We start from the raw sequence: 20,980 nt of genomic DNA, 5'->3' as shown, positions 1-20,980 counted from the left end.
CAAGGAATTAATTGGACAAACAGCACATTCTTTAAATGTGTGGGAGGGATTGTTCAAACTACCACATTATAGATTGAGAAACATGAATTCAAATTCATACCACTGTAAACATCCCTGAGTGAGAAGACAAACAGCAGAAGGTGGTGGAAATGTGTTCTCGACAAAGCATATCCACAATGGCCAGAGTGAGCAGAGCAGCACTCACTCCTTGCTAGAACTGTGTGGTGGGTAGCATCTCATTTAACACCACAATAACACCATTATTCTCAGTTTATAAAAAAGGTAATTAGGAACAAAGAGGTCAAACTGTGTACCAGAATTCACATGGCCAGTCAGTGATGGAGTGACGGTCACAATTTAAATTCAGGTCGACTGACTCCATAGACTGTATTTGTAACCATGACATTGCCCCTATTCTCTATATACTTGGCATTATGTTTGCATTATGGAGAGTAAAAAAATGCAGAACCTATTTCTTGTCCTTAATCGATTTACAATCTGATTGAGGAACCAGAATGGACACATATGAAATAACCAAAACACAGGAAAAGGAGCATATCATTAAGATCTGCATCTTTGAAGGAAGCAATTCATAGGAGCTGGGGAAAACTAGTTATAATTCACCTGTGCAACTTTTGAGAATTTCTACCAGATTCTAAACTAAAAAACAAGATATACAGAATACCATACCTTAGAAAATACTGATTCATTGCTGATATGGTGTGGTTTGAACATTCAGAAAGGGCCCCCCCTTTAGAAATCTCCCTTAAGAAAGGACAGGACAACCAGCCTATTCCCCAGCTGCATCTTAATGGTTAATAAAAATGCCAATAGCCTCCTCCAAGCCTGCTCAGACCAAGGGGATAAAAGTTCCTGGAGTCTACTCTGACAGGTATGGCAACCTCTCCCAGCCTCCAGAGACTAAGAAGCAGGGAAGAGACAATTTGCATCATCCCTTTTGTCCTTTTCAATTAGAAATTAACCATCCCAGGCCTTTGATGAACAAGGGCAGGTTTGAGCTGGGGACCAGTGAACAAGCTCAGAAGAAACAGCAGCAGGGCTATAGAAAAGAAGAAACTGGACGAGGGTATGGGCATACCAAAAATTATTCTGAAATTTACACCCGATTCACAACCCTCATAGGGAAACCATGATAAAGGTTCTAAAGCACCCTATTTCCATTCACTTTGCTATATTTAAATTTCAATTGTGCTCTTAATGTTCGAGTGTACATGATTTTTTAAACCACTGCATTTTTAACTAAGATGACATGTTGCTCTCAGCAGCAGTTTCATGGCAGGGAGATGCTGTGCAAGTCATCTAGTGCTGAGCAGGACAGGCATGCTGGTGACGGGCTCCTTGTCTGTGACTCAGGTTTCATGTGGAATCAGGTCAAGAGACACAGAAACACATCCCTAGACACTGGCTGAGGTGAGTGGTCAACTGTATAGAGAAGGACCTGCAGGCTTTCACTTTTCAGGCAGGTTCCCAGGTCAGCCCAAATGTTCCTAAGAACCCAAGCAGTGTCTTTTTTAGGGAAAGGCAAATATTCCTGAAATGTCCTGATCAAAAAGCAAAGAGCTCTGTTTAAACTCCCAGCCAATGGTTCTCAACTCCATAGAATCTATAGAATCACCAAGGGAACTTTGAAAAAAATATTCATGCTGTGCCCTACCCCAGTGATTCTGATTCAAAGGGCCTGGGGAGGGGTCTGGACAGTGACTGTGACGTGTAAGCAGGGTTACAATCGCCATATCTAACATGGCCAAGTCTGAGATACCGTGAGCATCAATGAATGGGATCACTCAATCAACAGATGCTGAAACGAAAAGAATTATTCTGTTCTTTTAAAAGCTTCCTCTGAATTTTATTCCTTTCTGGATCTTAAGAAACCACCTAAGAGTGTCAGCTGCCTGGATTAAATCTTAGTTATTTCACTTACTAGCTAAGTGACCTTGATGAGGTACATAATTTCTCAGGAAATCAGTTTGCTTAGCAATACAATAGTGTTAATTATCATACCAAAATCCTAAGGTAGTTAAGATGATTGTACAACATGGAATATGTAAATTATTTAGCCCAATATCTGGCATTTGTTGAATGCTCAATAAATGTTAGCTACCCTGATTGATGACTCAAATGGTTGGGCTGTGTCCCCACCCAAATCTCACCTTGAATTGTAATAATCCCCATGTGTCAAGGGCAGGGCCAGGTGGAGATAATTGAATCATGGGGGCGGTTTCCCCCATAGTTTTCTCATGGTAGTGAATAAGTCTCATAAGATATGATGGTTTTATACATGGGTGTTCCCCTGCACATGATTTCTTGCCTGCTACCATATAAGACATGTCTTTGCTCCTCCTCTGCCTTCCGCCATGATTGTTTGGCCTGCCCAACCATGTGGAACCGTGAGTCCATTGAACCTCTTTTTCTCTGTAAATTACCCGGTCTTGACTATGTCTTTATTAGCAGCATGAGAACAGACTAATACAATGATGATGATGATGAAAGTAAAAATATAATACTTATATTTCAATAAAAATGATGTTTCTCTAGACCAGGTGCTTATTTCTAGGGTCAGGTTTTAAAGGACTTATGAAGAACTGGAATGTGAGAGTTCTAGAAACAGTTTCACACAGAGAATGACTGAAGGAAGCAAGAGTTTTCAGGATAAAAAAATCCAAGATGGAACATGGCACTGTCCTCAGATGTACAGATAAGGTCTGAGAGCAGGCAGCCTGATCATGTGTATTTCCAGAGCAGGATTCTTAAAGAGGGGAGACTGTGGATAGAATTCAGAGGACCTGGAAATCTGGTTGAGGAAAAAAAAATGATTCATTATTTTCATTAATCTCAAAAAGGAAATTTAGCATTTCCTTTAATTTTGAATATAGGCAACAAACTTCAGTAGTAGTAATAGTAACTGTGAGCTTGTCACCAATAGAAGTCACAGATATTTCCATATCCTATTACAGTTGTGATAGATATCCTAAAATGTTATTGATATTTAGGGTGACCAACTGCTCTGGTTTGGTCTGAAGGGTTTTCCAGGACATGGAATTTACAGTGCTAAAATTGAGAAAATTTCAAGCAATCCATACTATATATACATTAGTATATATACATAATCCAATATATGCATAAGTATACAATCTATACTTATGAATATAAGGACTTATATTCATCACTACAATTATCCCTCAATAGATCAGAGGAATTGGTTCCAGAACTGCCCCCTACCCCCTCGAACACCAAAGTTCAAGAATGCTCAAGTCCCTTATGTAAGATGGCCTAGTATTTGCAAATAACATACATGCATCTTCCCATATACTTTAAATCTTCTCTAGATTACTTAGAATACCTTATACTATGTAAACAGTGTTACAGCGTATTGGATTGTAAAATTTGTGTTATTTTTTATTGTTATATTGTTATTTTTTGTTTCTTACAAAAATATTTTCTATATGCAGTTGGTTGAATCTGTGGATACAGATGAGGGCTAATTCTATTTTGAAATTATGATAGTTATCACATAACTAGATATTATTATTTAATGTATTAATAAAGAAGCACGTAAATTGCCATGTTAATTAAAAAAAATCTTGATAAATGTATATCAACATAACTTGTCCTTTATGATGATTTCTATTTCATCTGATTCATTTAAAAACATTATTCTGAATCCATAGGTTTCATCACTTTGCCAAAGGAATCTATGGCATAAAAAATTTAAGAGGGAAGGAAGTGGGACCATTAGTTGGAAAATGTAAAAAAACAGAATTAAGTTCTGTTAGGTCTGGAAACCTAAAAACAATAATGAACTACATCACAGAGGAGGACCCAGGCATTTATCTCAAAAGAACACAAACAGATAATCAACAAATGGAGCCATTTTTCCACTACCAGGAAATCTCCCTAATTCCTCCACTCCCAATAACAGTATTTCCTGACATATTTTTATGTTGTTGCAGTATCAACTCAATCTTGATAGCTATCAATTGGAGTATCTGTTTTCAATAACCACAAATGCTTAACCTAAGAATCATAATTTGACAGATCTTAAAATTTCTCATGAATTACGACAATGGAAATTCGGACTTTTTTTTTTTTTTTTTTAAAAGCAAGTTTAAAGAAATGGTAAAAAGAAACTCAAATGCTTACAGGATACCACTGGGCTTCTGACAGACGTCGGCTCCCACCTTGCCTTATCTCCACTGTTGAGGGGGGTTCTGTTACTCTCCCACAAGGCAGTAAGGGACCATTTCTCTTCTGATCTATGTAACTCCATGCAGTCAGCCCAATGTGGCCAGAAGGCAGAGTTCTCACAATTGCTCTTGTTCCAGTATACACAGATTTCTTAACTTCTCTGTCATTTTTACAGAATCTCCTGACTAACAAAGTGGATCGCTCCTTTTTGCTTTTAAAAGCATCTTCTTCTATATCTTCACAATTATCAGGGAAGTCCTCAAAATGGCTCAAAAAGGTCTTGGCAGCTTGACTGTCAGTAAAGTCTTTCCTACAAAAGCTATCACTTGAATATACCATGTCAACCTTCTCGCAAGAGCCTTCAAAGCAAAAGTATTTATCATTCAAGGTGTCACAATGATCACACTGCAGCTGCTCATTCTTATTATCACAATTTTTGGCCAATTCCATCAGTTTACAGGTATATGCCACATACTTTTTCTTTTGCTTCTCCTCACCCACAGGTAGTGGTACACAATTTCCACAGTCGTCTAAAATTAAGTTTTCTGATAGGGTACAGAAAGTGTCTGACATTCTTCTGTCAACTTCATAATGAAAATGAAATACTGCCCTTCTGCTGTCAGGGTGTGCTCTGTCTGTCTCTATGATCGCTGACTGATTTCTTAAAGGACTAATGCCCATGGAAGGTCTGTCTAGTTCCAGTTGAATTCCAGGGAACACCTTTCTTTCCAGTGGAGAAGGAATTCCAGTTTCTAAACACAAGTCTTCCTCAGCAACAGAGTTGTACATTTCACAAAACTGTCTCTGAGAAAGGCCATGCTGATGGTTTCTCAATATGTTGTTGCAGTTAATGTTAAGGTTTTTCACAGAATCTGGCATGATTTTATCCCAGCATTTTTCATTACTGTTCTCATCACTCACTATTTTCTCCCTTGCTATTGAGAGAATCTTTGGCAAGTTGCTTCCAGAAGGTTCTTCTTTAAGTTTGTTCAGTAGTGAGATGGTATTAGAAGTCTCCCCACTTCGTCTGACAGTATGTGCTTTTGAAATATTGATGTCTGAGACCTTTTCACTACTTTCATCTGCAGCCGACTGGGCAGAAACCACTTTTCTCTGAGTCACAGGTATGAGAACAGAAGCTGTCATTTCTTCAGAAGTCATCTTGGACTAACACACAGGTTTTAACTATTGCTCTATTTTTCCTCCCTGGTGATCATGTCAAGGTTTTAATAAAATGACTGATTATTACGACAATCTCAGATACACAAGTCCTCCCAAGGAACAAAGGGATAATTCCTTTCATTCAGGAGCATTAAGAGGCAAATAAATTTTCTTAGTTATAACTTCCTATCATGAATATATATTTTTTCTAGATCAGGGTTTTAAGATGGTAGATCAATTTTCCTTCCTCTGTTACCTGAAGCAAAATTTTTTGAAGACTTTTACTCGGGATTGCACTCTGCAACTTCTGATCCATCACTGATTTGCAATGATTTTAAAATCCAGTTTGAATGATTCCTGTTTCCTGTAAGAAAAGAGATAATGTCAAACACTGTGGCACTCAGTGACTTTTTTAAAAAATGATCTCACAATCCTAAGATACAGACCAATTTTGAGAAAAAAGGTTTTTTTGCAATCAGAAGTTGGTTTAAAATAAAACACTTTACAGACAAGCAAATGCTGAGAGATTTTGTCACCACCAGGCCTGCCCTAAAAGAGCTCCTGAAGGAAGCGCTAAAGATGGAAAGGCACAACCGGTACCAGCCACTGCAAAATCATACCGAAATGTAAAGACCATCGAGACTAGGAAGAGACTGCATCAACTAACGAGCAAAATATCCAGCTAACATCATAATGACAGGATCAAATTCACACATAACAATATTAACTTTAAATGTAAATGGACTAAATGCTCCAATTAAAAGACACAGACTGGCAAATTGGATAAAGACTGAAGACCCATCAGTGTGCTGTATTCAGGAAACCCATCTCACGTGCAGAGACACACATAGGCTCAAAATAAAAGGATGGAGGAAGATCTACCAAGCAAATGGAAAACAAAAAAAGGCAGGGCTTGCAATCCTAGTCTCTGATAAAACAGACTTTAAACCAACAAAGATCAAAAGAGACAAAGAAGGCCATTACATAATGGTAAAGGGATTAATTCAACAAGAAGAGCTAACTATCCTAAATATATATGCACCCAATACAGGAGCACCCAGATTCATAAAGCAAGTCCTGAGTGACCTACAAAGAGACTTAGACTCCCACACATTAATAATGGGAGACTTTAACACCCCACTGTCAACATTAGACAGATCAACGAGACAGAAAGTCAACAAGGATACTCAGGAATTGAACTCAGCTCTGCACCAAGCAGACCTAATAGACATCTACAGAACTCTCCACCCCAAATCAACAGAATATACATTTTTTTCAGCACCACACCACACCTATTCCAAAATTGACCATATACTTGGAAGTAAAGATCTCCTCAATAAATGTAAAAGAACAGAAATTGTAACAAACTGTCTCTCAGATCACAGTGCAATCAAGCTAGAACTCAGGATTAAGAATCTCACTCAAAACCGCTCAACTACGTGGAAACTGAACAACCTGCTCCTGAATGACTACTGGGTACATAACGAAATGAAGGCAGAAAGAAAGATGTTCTTTGAAACCAATGAGAACCAAGACACAACATACCAGAATCTCTGGGATGCATTCAAAGCAGTGTGTAGAGGGAAATTTATAGCACTAAATGCCCACAAGAGAAAGCAGGAAAGATCTAAAATTGACAACCTAACATCACAATTAAAAGAACTAGAAAAGCAAGAGCAAACACATTCAAAAGCTAGCAGAAGGCAAGAAATAACTAAAATCAGAGCAGAACTGAAGGAAATAGAGACACAAAAAACCCTTCAAAAAATAAATGAATCCAGGAGCTGGTTTTTTGAAAGGATCAACAAAATTGATAGACCGCTAGCAAGATTAATAAAGAAAAAAAGAGAGAAGAATCAAATAGATGCAATAAAAAATGATAAAGGGGATATCACCACCGATCCCACAGAAATACAAACTACCATCAGAGAATACTATAAACACCTCTATGCAAATAAACTAGAAAATCTAGAAGAAATGGATAAATTCCTCAACACATACACCCTCCCAAGACTAAACCAGGAAGAAGTTGAATCTCTGAATAGACCAATAACAGGAGCTGAAATTGTGGCAATAATCAATAGCTTACCAACCAAAAAAAGTCCATGACCAGATGGGTTCACAGCCGAATTCTACCAGAGGTACAAGGAGGAGCTGGTACCATTCCTTCTGAAACTATTCCAATCAATAGAAAAAGAGGGAATCCTCCCTAACTCATTTTATGAGGCCAGCATCATCCTGATACCAAAACCTGGCAGAGACACAACAAAAAAAGAGAATTTTAGACCAATATCCTTGATGAACATTGATGCAAAAATCCTCAATAAAATACTGGCAAACAGAATCCAGCAGCACATCAAAAAGCTTATCCACCATGATCAAGTGGGCTTCATCCCTGGGATGCAAGGCTGGTTCAATATACGCAAATCAATAAATGTAATCCAGCATATAAACAGAACCAAAGACAAAAACCACATGATTATCTCAATAGATGCAGAAAAGGCCTTTGACAAAATTCAACAACCCTTCATGCTAAAAACTCTCAATAAATTAGGAATTGATGGGATGTATCTCAAAATAATAAGAGCTATTTATGACAAACCCACAGCCAATATCATACTGAATGGGCAAAAACTGGAAGCATTCCCTTTGAAAACTGGCACAAGACAGGGATGCCCTCTCTCACCACTTCTATTCAACATAGTGTTGGAAGTTCTGGCCAGGGCAATTAGGCAGGAGAAGGAAATCAAGGGTATTCAATTAGGAAAAGAGGAAGTCAAATTGTCCCTGTTTGCAGATGACATGATAGTATATCTAGAAAACCCCATTGTCTCAGCCCAAAATCTCCTTAAGCTGATAAGCAACTTCAGCAAAGTCTCAGGATACAAAATCAATGTGCAAAAATCACAAGCATTCTTATACATCAATAACAGACAAACAGAGAGCCAAATCATGAGTGAACTCCCATTCACAATTGCTTCAAAGAGAATAAAATACCTAGGAATCCAACTTACAAGGGATGTGAAAGACCTCTTCAAGGAGAACTACAAACCACTGCTCAAGGAAATAAAAGAGGATACAAACAAATGGAAGAACATTCCATGCTCATGGGTAGGAAGAATCAATATCATGAAAATGGCCATCCTTCCCAAGGTAATTTACAGATTCAATGCCATCCCCATCAAGCTACCAATGACTTTCTTCACAGAATTGGAAAAAACTACTTTAAAGTTCATATGGAACCAAAAAAGAGCCCGCATCGCCAAGTCAATCCTAAGCCAAAAGAACAAAGCTGGAGGCATCACACTACCTGACTTCAAACTATACTACAAGGCTACAGTAACCAAAACAGCATGGTACTGGTACCAAAACAGAGATATAGATCAATGGAACAGAACAGAGCCGTCAGAAATAATGCCACATATCTACAAGTATCTGATCTTTGACAAACCTGAGAAAAACAAGAAATGGGGAAAGGATTCCCTATTTAATAAATGGTGCTGGGAAAACTGGCTAGCCATATGTAGAAAGCTGAAACTGGATCCCTTCCTTACACCTTATACAAAAATCAATTCAAGATGGATTAAAGACTTAAATGTTAGACCTAAAACCATAAAAACCCTAGAAGAAAACCTAGGCAATACCATTCAGGACATAGGCATGGGCAAGGACTTCATGTCTAAAACACCAAAAGCAATGGCAACAAAAGCCAAAATTGACAAATGGGATCTAATTAAACTCAAGAGCTTCTGCACAGCAAAGGAAACTACCATCAGAGTGAACAGGCAACCTACAAAATGGGAGAAAATTTTCGCAACCTACTCATCTGACAAAGGGCTAATATCCAGAATCTACAATGAACTCAAACAAATTTACAAGAAAAAAACAAATAACCCCATCAAAAAGTGGGCGAAGGACATGAACAGACACTTCTCAAAAGAAGACATTTATGCAGCCAAAAAACACATGAAAAAATGCTCACCATCACTGGCCATCAGAGAAATGCAAATCGAAACCACAATGAGATACCATCTCACACCAGTTAGAATGGCAATCATTAAAAAGTCAGGAAACAACAGGTGCTGGAGAGGATGTGGAGAAATAGGAACACTTTTACACTGTTGGTGGGACTGTAAACTAGTTCAACCCTTGCGGAAGTCAGTGTGGCGATTCCTCAGGGATCTAGAACTAGAAATTCCATTCGACCCAGCCATCCCATTACTGGGTATATACCCAAAGGACTATAAATCATGCTGCTATAAAGACACATGCACACGTATGTTTATTGCCGCATTATTCGCAATAGCAAAGACTTGGAACCAACCCAAATGTCCAACAATGATAGACTGGATTAAGAAAATGTGGCACATATACACCATGGAATACTATGCAGCCATAAAAAATGATGAGTTCATGTCCTTTGTAGGGACATGGATGAAATTGGAAATCATCATTCTCAGTAAACTATCGCAAGAACAAAAAACCAAACACCGCATATTCTCTCTCATAGGTGGGAATTGAACAATGAGAACACATGGACACAGGAAGGGGAACATCACACTTCGGGGACTGTTGTGGGGTGGGGGGAGGGGGGAAGGATAGCATTGGGAGATATACCTAATGCTAGATGACGAGTTGGTGGGTGCAGCGCACCAGCATGGCACATGTATACATATGTAACTTACCTGCACATTGCGCACATGTACCATAAAACCTAAAGTATAATAATAATAATAATAATAATAATAATAATAATAATAAAAGAAAAAAAAAGAAGTTGGTTTTTATGCTTTTAGTATTTTTTTTATTTAATATTTCAGAACTTCTGCTTCCAGCCAAAATGGAGTAACAAGGGCAAGATTTATTCATCCATCTTAAATAACTAAAAAGAAAATCAGAAAAAAAAATAATGGTTTTCAGATATTGAACAACAGGCAACACAGACATTGATCTCTGAAAGATGAAAAAAAAAAGAAGTGCGCCCTATAAATGCTCCAGCTTACTGCTTAGACAGTTTCCAGGCAACAAGGCAGGGAAAGGAAACTCAGGTAAAATCCAACAATTTACCTGAGTAGAAGAGAAAAAGTTAAGACTTCAGGGAGGCCAAGGAAGCTAGAGAAATAAGGCACATTAAGCAAAGAGGCACAAAGATAAGAATGACAGCAGACTTTTAATCAGAAACAATGCAATCCAGAAGAGAGTGGACTAAATCTTTAAAGTACTGAAAGAAAAACTACTGTCAACTTCAAATTCTATACCCAGCAAAAATGTCTTCTGCAAATAAAAATTAAGTAAAAATTTTCCAGGCATATAAAGCTGAAATAATTTATCACTAACAAGCCTGCCCTGCTTGTAACTCTGTTAGTAGAGAGAGGGAATCAAAAAAATTGCTATCCAATGTGGAAACACAATTATAAAGGACATACAAGGCACTATAGGACTAGAAAGTGCCCATCATGAGCATATCATTCCTTTCCAGGAAAAGCAGTTGCTCCCGAGAAAACTAATCAGCAGTCATGCTCTGCTGCAAACACCAGCTTTGCCTTGCCTTTGCTCTTCAACAAATAGATGTCTTTCTTCCCCTTGCTTCTCCCGTACCCTCTTTTCCCAAAGAGTCATCAACTACCTCTTAATCCCTTCTATATGTGTTCCCTCAAGCACAAACACAGCCTCAAGGGTGAGAGGCCCCCAGTATATGCATGTCTCTACAACTACTCTGAAAAATCACTGGAAACCCTAGAAATCATATTCTTTGCAGGGAATAAACCAGCCCACACACAGCAGCAGTGTCCTAGCTCAACATCCTAACAAATCCTACCACACAGCAATAACTATTATCAATACTTTAAGAAACCTCCTTCCAGAACACTCCGTATGCATCAACATACATAGAGATATATGTATATAACTATGCAAATACCAGATAATATTGGTCATTCTGTTCTGTACCTGCTTTTAAAAATTCAAAGCACACCATGAACAACTTTTCAGGTCAAGAATTATACAGATAATTTTAATGGCATATGGCACTAACTTGAATTCAAATATCTGCTCTATTTTTTAAACAGATTTTTCAGGCCAAAGCCTTCAGATTGACAGCTAATATGTCCTTTCTTACCCATGAGGTAAGTAATTCAAAGTAGGAGAAGGGGAAAACATTTTTGGTGATGCCTGGGTCCTGTTCTAAGGACTTTGCAATTATTGTTGTTATTATAATTATAAATATCATCATCATCATCATAATTTTGAGACAGAGTCTCGTTCTGTTACCAGGCTGAAGTGCAATGGCACAATCATTGCTTGCTGCAACCTCTGCCTCCTGGATTCAGCAGTCATATACTGTTCCTTCTATCATATTCTATATGTTAGAGGGAATTACTAAGTATAACCCACATTCAAGGGGAGGGGAATTAGGGTCCACCTTTTGAAGGGAGAAATATCAAAGAATTTGTAGACATATTTTAAAACCAGCCTGGGTTCAAGTGATCCTCCCACCTCAGCCTCCCAAGTAGCTGAGACTATATAGCACTGTGCTTGGCTAATTTTTGTATTTTTTGTAAAGACAGGGATTCACCATGTTGCCTAGTCTGGTCTTGAACTTCTGGGCTCAAGCGATCCTCCCACCTTAGCCTCCCAAATTGCTGGAATTACAGGTGTGAGCCACTGTGCCTGGCCACTTTGCAATTATTATCTTGTGTAACTCTCACTCAATACTACAAGATAGTGTGATGGTTTTAAAATATGTCCACTAATTATTTGATACTCCTCTCTTCACAAGGTGTGATGGTTTTAAAATATGTCCACAAATTCTTTGATACTCCTCTCTTCACAAGGTGGAGCCTAATTCTCCGCCCCTTGAATGTGGGTTATACTTAGTGGCTTCCCTCTAATGTATGGAATGTGGTAGAAGGAACAGTACATGATGGCTAAGAATCAGTCATGAAAGTCATTGGAGCTTCCTCCTTGCTACTCCTCTCTCGCATGCTCTGGGGGTAATCTGCTGCCATATTGTAAGGAGAGATCCCTGTGGAAAGTATGGAGGACTCTTGACAACACCCATGTGAGTGTGACATCTTGGAAGCGGATCCTCCAGCTATAGTCAAGGCTTTAGATGATTGTACCTGCAACCTATATCTTGACTGCAACCACATGACAGACCCTCTGACAGATAAGCCTTGTCCCAGATTCCTGACCACAGAAACTGTGAGATGATAAATGTTTATTGCTTTGAGCCACTACATTTTGGGCTAATATGTTACACAGTGATAGATAACTAATACAAATAATTTCTGCTATGCACATTCGAAAGATTAGAAACCAAAGCACAGAAAAGCTAAGTGAATTGCCAAAGACCCCTCCACTGGAAAATGATTGAGACAGGATTAAAATCCAAGAAGACTGACTACAGAATCTCTTCTCTTAACCATAGACTATGCTGCTTTATCTTCCATCTAGTCTGAAGCCCTATGGGTTTGGGTTTCTGATGTCTTCTAGCTATGAAGACCCATGGCTGCTGGGAGAAGCCTATCTTTTATTTTTTATTTTATTTATTTATTTATTTATTTATTTATTTATTTAGAGATGGAGTCTCGCTCTGTCACCAGACTGGAGTGCAGTGGCAAGATCTTGGCTCACTACAACCTCCACTTCATGAGTTCAAGCGATTCTCCTGCCTCAGCCTCCTGAGTAGCTGGGACTACAGGCATGTGCCACCATGCCCAGTTAATTTTTTGTATTTTTAGTAGAGACGGGGTTTCACCGTGTTAGCCAGGATGGTCTCGATCTCCTGACCTTGTGATCCGCCCACCTTGGCCTCCCAAAGTGCTGGGATTACAGGCATGAGCCACCAAGCCCAGCCAAGAAGACTATCTTATATGTGGCTTTGTCTCTGGAAGGCTGAGGATATACACAGACATCGAAGCAATGGTCTTTGCTTTGCCTCCAGCTTACTATCATGAATCATGGATGAGCAACATTACAGGGAGGAGCCTTTATAGAGCACTAGACTTGGTTCAATCTCAGACCATTCCTTTATTCAGCAAATATTTGTTGAGTACAAAATTAAATAAGGCAGGGATCTTGTCCTGGATTTCCTTACCAGCTGATAAGTCACCAAAGTACAGTGTAAATAGAGCTATAATCTGCATTAACACAGAGAAAGAACATCTAAAGCAGACAGTGCTGATGAGGTAGGAGTGATTTCCAGGGAGGGTTTCCTTCAGAAGAAGACAACTCAGTTGAGTTTCAAAAGATAAGTAGGAAGTAGTTAGATAAAGAGGTGGGGTGGAGTTTTCAGGGAAGAGCAAATATGGGCAGTCATAAAAAGAAACAGACATCGGGGTCTGGTATCTCAGGTAAAAATTTTAACCACTTCGGGGTTTGATTTCTTTTTCTGTAAAATAGAGATAAAATCACCTACTCTGTCAGGTTGTGAAGGAAATACTTTGAAATCCAAAAATTCAAGGCAAATGTTTATCATTCCATGCCTTGAAATATCTTGGTAAGAAAGAACAACTAAGGTCCGGCAGCTCTGTTGTATCAGTGACATGGCACTGAATTTACTGTACCAGATACACACCCTTCACTAGGTCCACTCCAATTTTAATTTCAGTTCTATATCTGGGATCAACTCCTTAAATCTAAGCTGCATGATCCCGAGCTGATTAAATTATCAATTTTGAGATATACTTTCCACATCTATAATATTGAGATGAAATATATATATATATATTTTATATGTCAGCAGCAGTCGACCCATCAATAACTGTTAACTTTCTATTTACTCACTCTTGGTCAGCTCTAGGTTGTTTTTAAGGGAAGCTGGCTAGGTTAGGTTAGAGTTAGAGTTATAGTGGCATTAGACTGTTGGTTAAGAAAACCTGAAGCACTGAATGAAGAACATAGTCTAGTGTGTTTGAAGAAGAAAAAGATGGAAAAAGGGATTCTTCTTTTCTTAGTGTGAACAGGTTTGTGGGGGAGATTGGATAAGTGCCAGCCTGGGAGAGGTCAAAGGATGTGTGGGCTAAAAATATGGCAGAACAAGAGGGTACTTGTCAAGATAGTATGTCCAATCTTGAGATATCTGGGGATAGGTAATATGACTAAAGAAATGACTGGCCAGGAAGTAGATCTATGGAGATGCAGGAATTGCTGGCAATTCTAGCTAAAGCATTAAGGCAAGAAAAATAAATGAAAGGTATAAGCAGAATCAGGAGTGACAGGGTAAGTTTTCAGTTTCAGGAGAGGGGACTATGGGCCAGGAATAATCCTGTTGATGGGTGTTTTCATGGGCTAAATCAAGGGCTGGAAAACTACATACTGAGTCCCAAATCTGGTAAGCCATCTGTTTTTGTAAATGAAATTTTATTGGAACACAGCCACATCTATTTACTTATGTCATGTCTGTGGCTGCTTTTGCATTATAATAGTAGAGCTGAAAAGTGATAGCAAATACCATATGGTGTACAAAGCCGAAAACATTTGCCATCTGGCTCTTTACAGAAAAGTCTGCCAGTCCCTGTACTAGATAAATAATAAATTAATGAAATGCATGGTTAGAGCAAGAAAACTATGTGGGAGGCTTGATAGCCATCTTTATTTATTTGAAGAACTGAGATGAGGAAATGGGCTCATCTCATATTCTTTCAAAAGGGAGGATCAGGACTAAGACACGAATTATAAGAGAGGTAAGCTTTGGATCAGTCTGATAAAGAATTCCTTAACTTTTAGAGCTTTTCAACAAAGGGTGAGCTATCTTGGATGATGGTTTTCTTTCAGTTACTGATAGATTGAAACAGAGGCACATTATTCAGCATCAGGGATGCTCAATATATGCTGAACAAATAAATAAAGAGAATTTAGAATGACAGAGTGAAAATGGATGACTGTCTACCAAGGGTAATTATAAAAACAATGACCTAACACTGAGCATGTATTATCTAACAGGCATGTTCTAAGCACAGAATACATACTATCTCATTTAATCTTTACAACAACATTATCAGTAGGGTGGCAGAGACTCCTAATTTCCCCCCAAAATCTGTTCTCATTTCCTCAGTAGTAGAACCTCTGAATTTGACCTAAGCATATGGATATTCCTTTATTAGCCTCCCTTACAGCTAGATGTGGCCATGGGACTAAGTTACAGCCAATGAGATATAAGCAAAGTGGTTTGCAATTTCTGGAAAGAGAGCTTGAAGGAACAGAGTCTGCCCTTTTCCTGCCCCTTTTTCTTCTGCTGCTGATTGGAAGAAAGGCATGATAGCCAGAGCTGGAGCAGCCATCTTAGATTGTGAGGTGAACATGAGAATGAATGTCATGTATAGGAAAAAAAAAAAACAAGATAGAAACCTGACTGCCTGCTTCCGGGACTTAAGGGAGGGAAAAAAATTCTATCTTGTTTAAGCCACCATTGTCTTGGGTTTTCTGTCACTCACATCTAAATCTTTTCCTAACTAAAACTAAAAAGGTAGGGGTAGTACTATTACCATACCTATTTTATGAATAAGGCTCAGAATGCTTGAATGACTTGTCCAAGAGTACAGAAGAGTGACATAACAAGAAACCTCTATAGAAAATTCCTGCATTGGTGGGAAAGTTATATTCACTAATTCCTAGAATGTGTCCAATTTTATTCTCCTAAGCCAAATGGAATTCTAAAGAATAGTTAAGTTAGAAAAATATGAAATACAAGCATATTATAGGTGTTTAAAGGAGGTGTGACTTAACAACAATAACAAAAACTAATTTATCAGTCAACTGCCTATTGGTTAAGCTCCTATTGAATTCCACAGAGTTTAGAAGGTAAGATGGCTACAAACCAAGAGATCAGTAAAGTCTAATGATAGGGTATGTGAGATGGGACTTTATAGTAAGGTAGTAATTACCTGTATTCATGAAAAGGAAAAGAGACTTTAAATAAAGGGAACCATGTAACAAAAGATAAAGTAGGAAAACACAATGCATAACCATGAATTCATCTGAAGTCCTCAGAAGAACATTTCATCCAATCAAAGACAGTAAAAGTTACTCAGTAATTTCACCATCATGAAAAGAGATACTAAAGTAACTGCCAAAACTAGTAATAGAATTTAATATCCCTATTTACTTCTCTAGAGTTTACAGAGTCCCTTTGAGTATCTGTATATAACAACCAACCAACATTGGTCAGTTATTTACTTATGCATTCTCTTCCCCAAGGCCCACTCAGCAAAGAGATTAAAGAAAACATTTTGCCTAAGCAATCCTTTCCTCCCTTTTCCCTTATCACGTGCACATGGTGCACATGGATTTAAGTGTGTATACACCCACATGCAAACCCTACATAATATGAGTCAGTCTTCACTTTTTCTTCTCCCGAATATCTGCTGCTCCACTCCCTCCTGACCTCCTTTCTTTGAACTATTATGATGAAAATTCCATAACTCACAAGGAAACAAACCTCTTAAAACATTCCCTAAAGGCACTGGTGTACTCATCTGAGTTCTTTTCCAAGACCACAAAGATTTAACCATTTGGGCCTTTAACTCCCTTTTTTAGAAAAGTTTCTGAGTCTGGAATGCAAGGCTCCAGATGCAGAAAACCCAGATACCCTAATCTTTATACTTTGTGTATATTAGATATCAGGAGTTGACTAATAAGTAGATGAGAAGGCTACACAAATATTTTTGAACTAATACATTGATAAAGCTGCCAATACAGTAAAATGGAGGATCACAAAAAGTTTGTCCATAACAGGTTAATTCCCAATTGCAAAACTCACAAGGAAAGGAAATCTTCCCTGTAAAGACAGTCTCTAATCAGCGTGCAAATCATCATATCTCTCCCAGAAATATAGGTCATTCCCGTTAGTAGAATGTAACTTTAAGCCAAGAGTGGAAGTGGATAGAATTGTGATGTTGTGATGCTCATAGGACTCCCTCTCCTTCATTGTATAATAATGTCAAGATTCTGGAGTTATGTGTGTGTGCAGGCATGCACAAACACACACAGATGTACATCTTTGATGATATGAAAAGAGAGAAAAGTGGGCAACACAAGATTTTAGATGGCACTAGACCCACCAAAAGTCAATCCTAGTCTATTTTTTCCAGCTTCATCTCTGGCCAACCCCCAAAGAAGAGTTATGCAGTCACATTGGATTTTGTGCAATTTATTGAATCAGCCTAGCACTTAATGCCTCTGTGCATTTCCCTTCCCACTATTTTCTAACTCTGTTGACTCCATCATTCAGCTTAAATGCCATGTTTGTTCTGCAGCCCTCCCTGACACCCACCTGTCTGCATTAATTGCTCTCATCTGTTTCCTGTAGCTCTTCCTACCTTCCACCACCACATCATGTCATGGCACATTATTTTGTAACTATTGATTATATAGGGCCCCCTCACGGATTGAGAGCCCCTGAAGAACACGCATCTTTAAACTGAAAGAGTTTTATAAATATGCTACACTTTACATTTCCAGCATAGTACCAAGACATATAGTTAGTCTTAATAAACATTTGACCCTTTCCTTTCCTTCCATGGCTATATGATCCCAATCCTTGTCCATTAAGATCTGGATTACTTAAGGGCTTCCAGTCTCCGAAACTGACTTCCTCCTGTTTCAATCCATTCCATATAATTTTCAGAAAAATCTTCTCCAAACACTATTTTCATCACATCACTTTACCTGAGAAGGAACAGAGTTCCATATTATCTAGTGTGTTAAATCCAAACCATTTACCTTGATCAGTAAGAAAATCAGTTTCTTAAAAAGAAGAGGGGCCTATACAGACTCCAATAAGATTGGCTTAAATCAATATATCAATTTTGGGAAAAATAACATCTTAACTATATTTAGGCTTCTACTCTATAATATAGTTAACCAGTTCTAGTACACTTTCTGCTTTCTCTGTCTACATGGATTTACACATATACTTATATATATATGCAAAGAAAAATATATATGCATATACACACATAGACATATGAATACACACACACATACATATGTATATATGCATATCTTCTTTAATTTACCTAAGCAATGTTGTTTATTTATCTGTATAGAGGTCTACACATCTTTTGTTAGGTTTGTTCTTAAATATTTTATGTTAGTGGTGGTCTTGTAAATAAAATTATCTTAAATGTTATTTTTCAGTTGTTTGTTGCTAATACACAGAAATACAATTGTTGTTTATAGACATCATAAATTGTATCCTTGTTAAATTCAATTATTACTTCTAGCAAATATTTTTTAGGTGACTTAGAATTTTCTACATAGACGATCATCTCATCTTCAAATAAAGTTGTACTTCTTTCTTTCCAAAGGTAAATCTTTTATTTCTTTTTCTTGCCTTACTTTAGTGGCTAGAATCTTTAATTACGATTCTAAGTACTAAGAGCATACATCTTTACTTTGTTCTCATTCATATGGGGAAAATATTCAATACATCACTATTTAATATATTAGCCGTAGGTGTCTTAATAAATGCCCTTTACTAAACTGATGTTATCTTGTATTCCTAGTTTGCTGAAAATTTTTATCACAAATGAGGATTTCCCAATGTTTTTCTGCATTTAGTGAGATAATATGATTTTTCGTCTTTTAGTAGGTTAACATCATGAACTATATTGCTTAATTTTTCAAATTGAAAAATCTTGAAACAATTTAGCAAATTTGTGGAAAACATAAAGGCTTTAGAATAGTCAGAACAATTTTCAGAAGAGAGAAAAATTGGAGAAGTTAACCTACTTTCAAGATACTACAAAGCTACAATAATCTTGACAATGTGATACTGGCATAAGGATAGAAATTTACAACAATGAAATAGAACATAGATTTACATATATATGTTTGATTGAGTTTTCAACAAAGGTGCAAATGTAATTCAATGGGGAAAGGGCAGTTAATAAATGGTGCTGGATTCAAATAAAAACAAAAATGAACATCAACCCCCGTGTCATACCATGCACAAATATTAATTCATAATGGATTATAGGCCAGAATATAAAATCTAAAACAACAAAAATTTCTAGAAGGAAACAGAAAAAATATTCAAGACCTTGGGATACAGAAAATTTTCTTAAGACACTAAAAGCACTAACCATTAAAAACACAATAAAATGAACTTAATCAAAATTTAAAACTTCTGGTCTTCAAAAAAAAAAACAAAACCCATTAAGAAGGACAAAGGTAAGACACAGACTGGGAGAAAATATTCACAGTACACATACCTGAAAAGGTTCTTGTATTTGTACATATAAGAAACTATTATTGGCTAGGCGCAGTGGCTCATGCCTGTAATCCCATCACCTTGGGAGGCTGAGATGAGCAGATCACCTGAGGCCAGGAGTTCAAGACCAGCCTGGCCAACATAGCGAAACCCCATCTCTACTAAAAATACAAAAAATTAGTTGGGTATGGTGGTGCACACCTGTAATCCCAGCTACTCAGGAGGCTAAGGCACGAGAATCACTTGAAGCCAGGAGGTGGAGCCAGCAGTGAGCCAAGATTATGCCACTGTACCCCAGTGTGGGTAACAGAGTGAGACTCTGTCTCAAAAACAGAAACAAAACAACAATAAAAAAACTATTACTGCTCAATAACAAGCAAACAACCCAAGTTTTTATGAAATGGGCAGAAGACTTGAACAGACACTTCCCACAAAATAATAAATGCAAATAGCCTACAAGCATATTGTGACGGATCAACAAAACTTCTGCATGAAAAAAAAAAATGAACCTCCACCCCATCTCACACCACACACAATAATTAACTCAAAATAGATAATAGTCTGACACATAAAAGCTAAAATTATAAACTTCTAAAAGAAAGTATAGGGGAGGAGCCAAGATGGCCGAATAGGAACAGCTCCGGTCTACAGCTCCCAGCGCGAGCGACGCAGAAGACGGGTGATTTCTGCATTTCCATCTGAGGTACCGTGTTCATCTCACTAGGGAGTGCCAGACAGTGGGCGCAGGTCAGTCGGTGAGCGCACCGTGTGCCAGCCGAAGCAGGGGCAAGGCATTGCCTCACTCGGGAAGCGCAAGGGGTCAGGGAGTTCCCCTTCCAGGGGTGACAGACGGCACCTGGAAAATCGGGCCACTCCCACCCGAATACTGTGCTTTTCCGACGGGCTTAGGAAACGGTGCCCCAGGAGAGTATAGCCCGCACCTGGCTCAGAGGGTCCTACGCCCACAGAGTCTCGCTGATTGCTAGCACAGCAGTCTGAGATCAAACAGCAAGTCAGCAGCGAGGCTGGGGGAGGGGCGCCCGCCATTGCCCGGGCTCGCTTAGGTAAACAAAGCAGCCTGGAAGCTTGAACTGGGTGGAGCCCACCACAGCTCAAGGAGGCCTGCCTGCCTCTGTAGGCTCCACCTCTGGGGGCAGGACACAGACAAACAAAAAGACAGCAGTAACCTCTGCAGACTTAAATGTCCCTGTCTGACAGCTGTGAGGAGAGCAGTGGTTCTCCCAGCACGCAGCTGGAGATCTGAGAACGGGCCGACTGCCTCCTCAAGTGGGTCCCTGACCCCTGACCCCCGAGCAGCCTAACTGGGAGGCACCCCCCAGCAGGGGCAGACTGACACCTCACACGGCTGGCCAGGTACTCCAACAGACCTGCAGCTGA

The 20,980-nt window shown here is 38.6% G+C and overlaps 1 protein-coding gene across 17 annotated transcripts in view; it reads right to left on the bottom strand.

Annotated features, from left to right (window-relative positions):
• PLCE1 (phospholipase C epsilon 1) overlaps positions 1-20,980 on the bottom strand; it is a 444,022-nt gene that overhangs the window by 301,508 nt on the left and 121,534 nt on the right. For 16 of the 17 annotated variants that reach the window (XM_063727669.1, XM_054522660.2, XM_054522668.2 and 13 more), the window contains one exon: positions 4,162-5,731. In XM_063727669.1, coding sequence (XP_063583739.1) covers positions 4,162-5,367 — 1,206 coding nt within the window. In that variant the 5' untranslated portion in view covers positions 5,368-5,731. Of the gene's footprint in view, positions 1-4,161; positions 5,732-7,456; positions 7,669-20,980 lie in introns of those variants that run through there. The other variant, XM_054522666.2, reaches the window with a different exon arrangement.

This window comes from Pongo abelii, chromosome 8, assembly GCF_028885655.2.
Source record: "Pongo abelii isolate AG06213 chromosome 8, NHGRI_mPonAbe1-v2.0_pri, whole genome shotgun sequence".
In the NCBI taxonomy this organism is placed as follows: domain Eukaryota; kingdom Metazoa; phylum Chordata; class Mammalia; order Primates; family Hominidae; genus Pongo; species Pongo abelii.
Note: the sequence above shows the minus strand (reverse complement) of the source record. Positions and strands in the feature narration are given on the sequence as shown.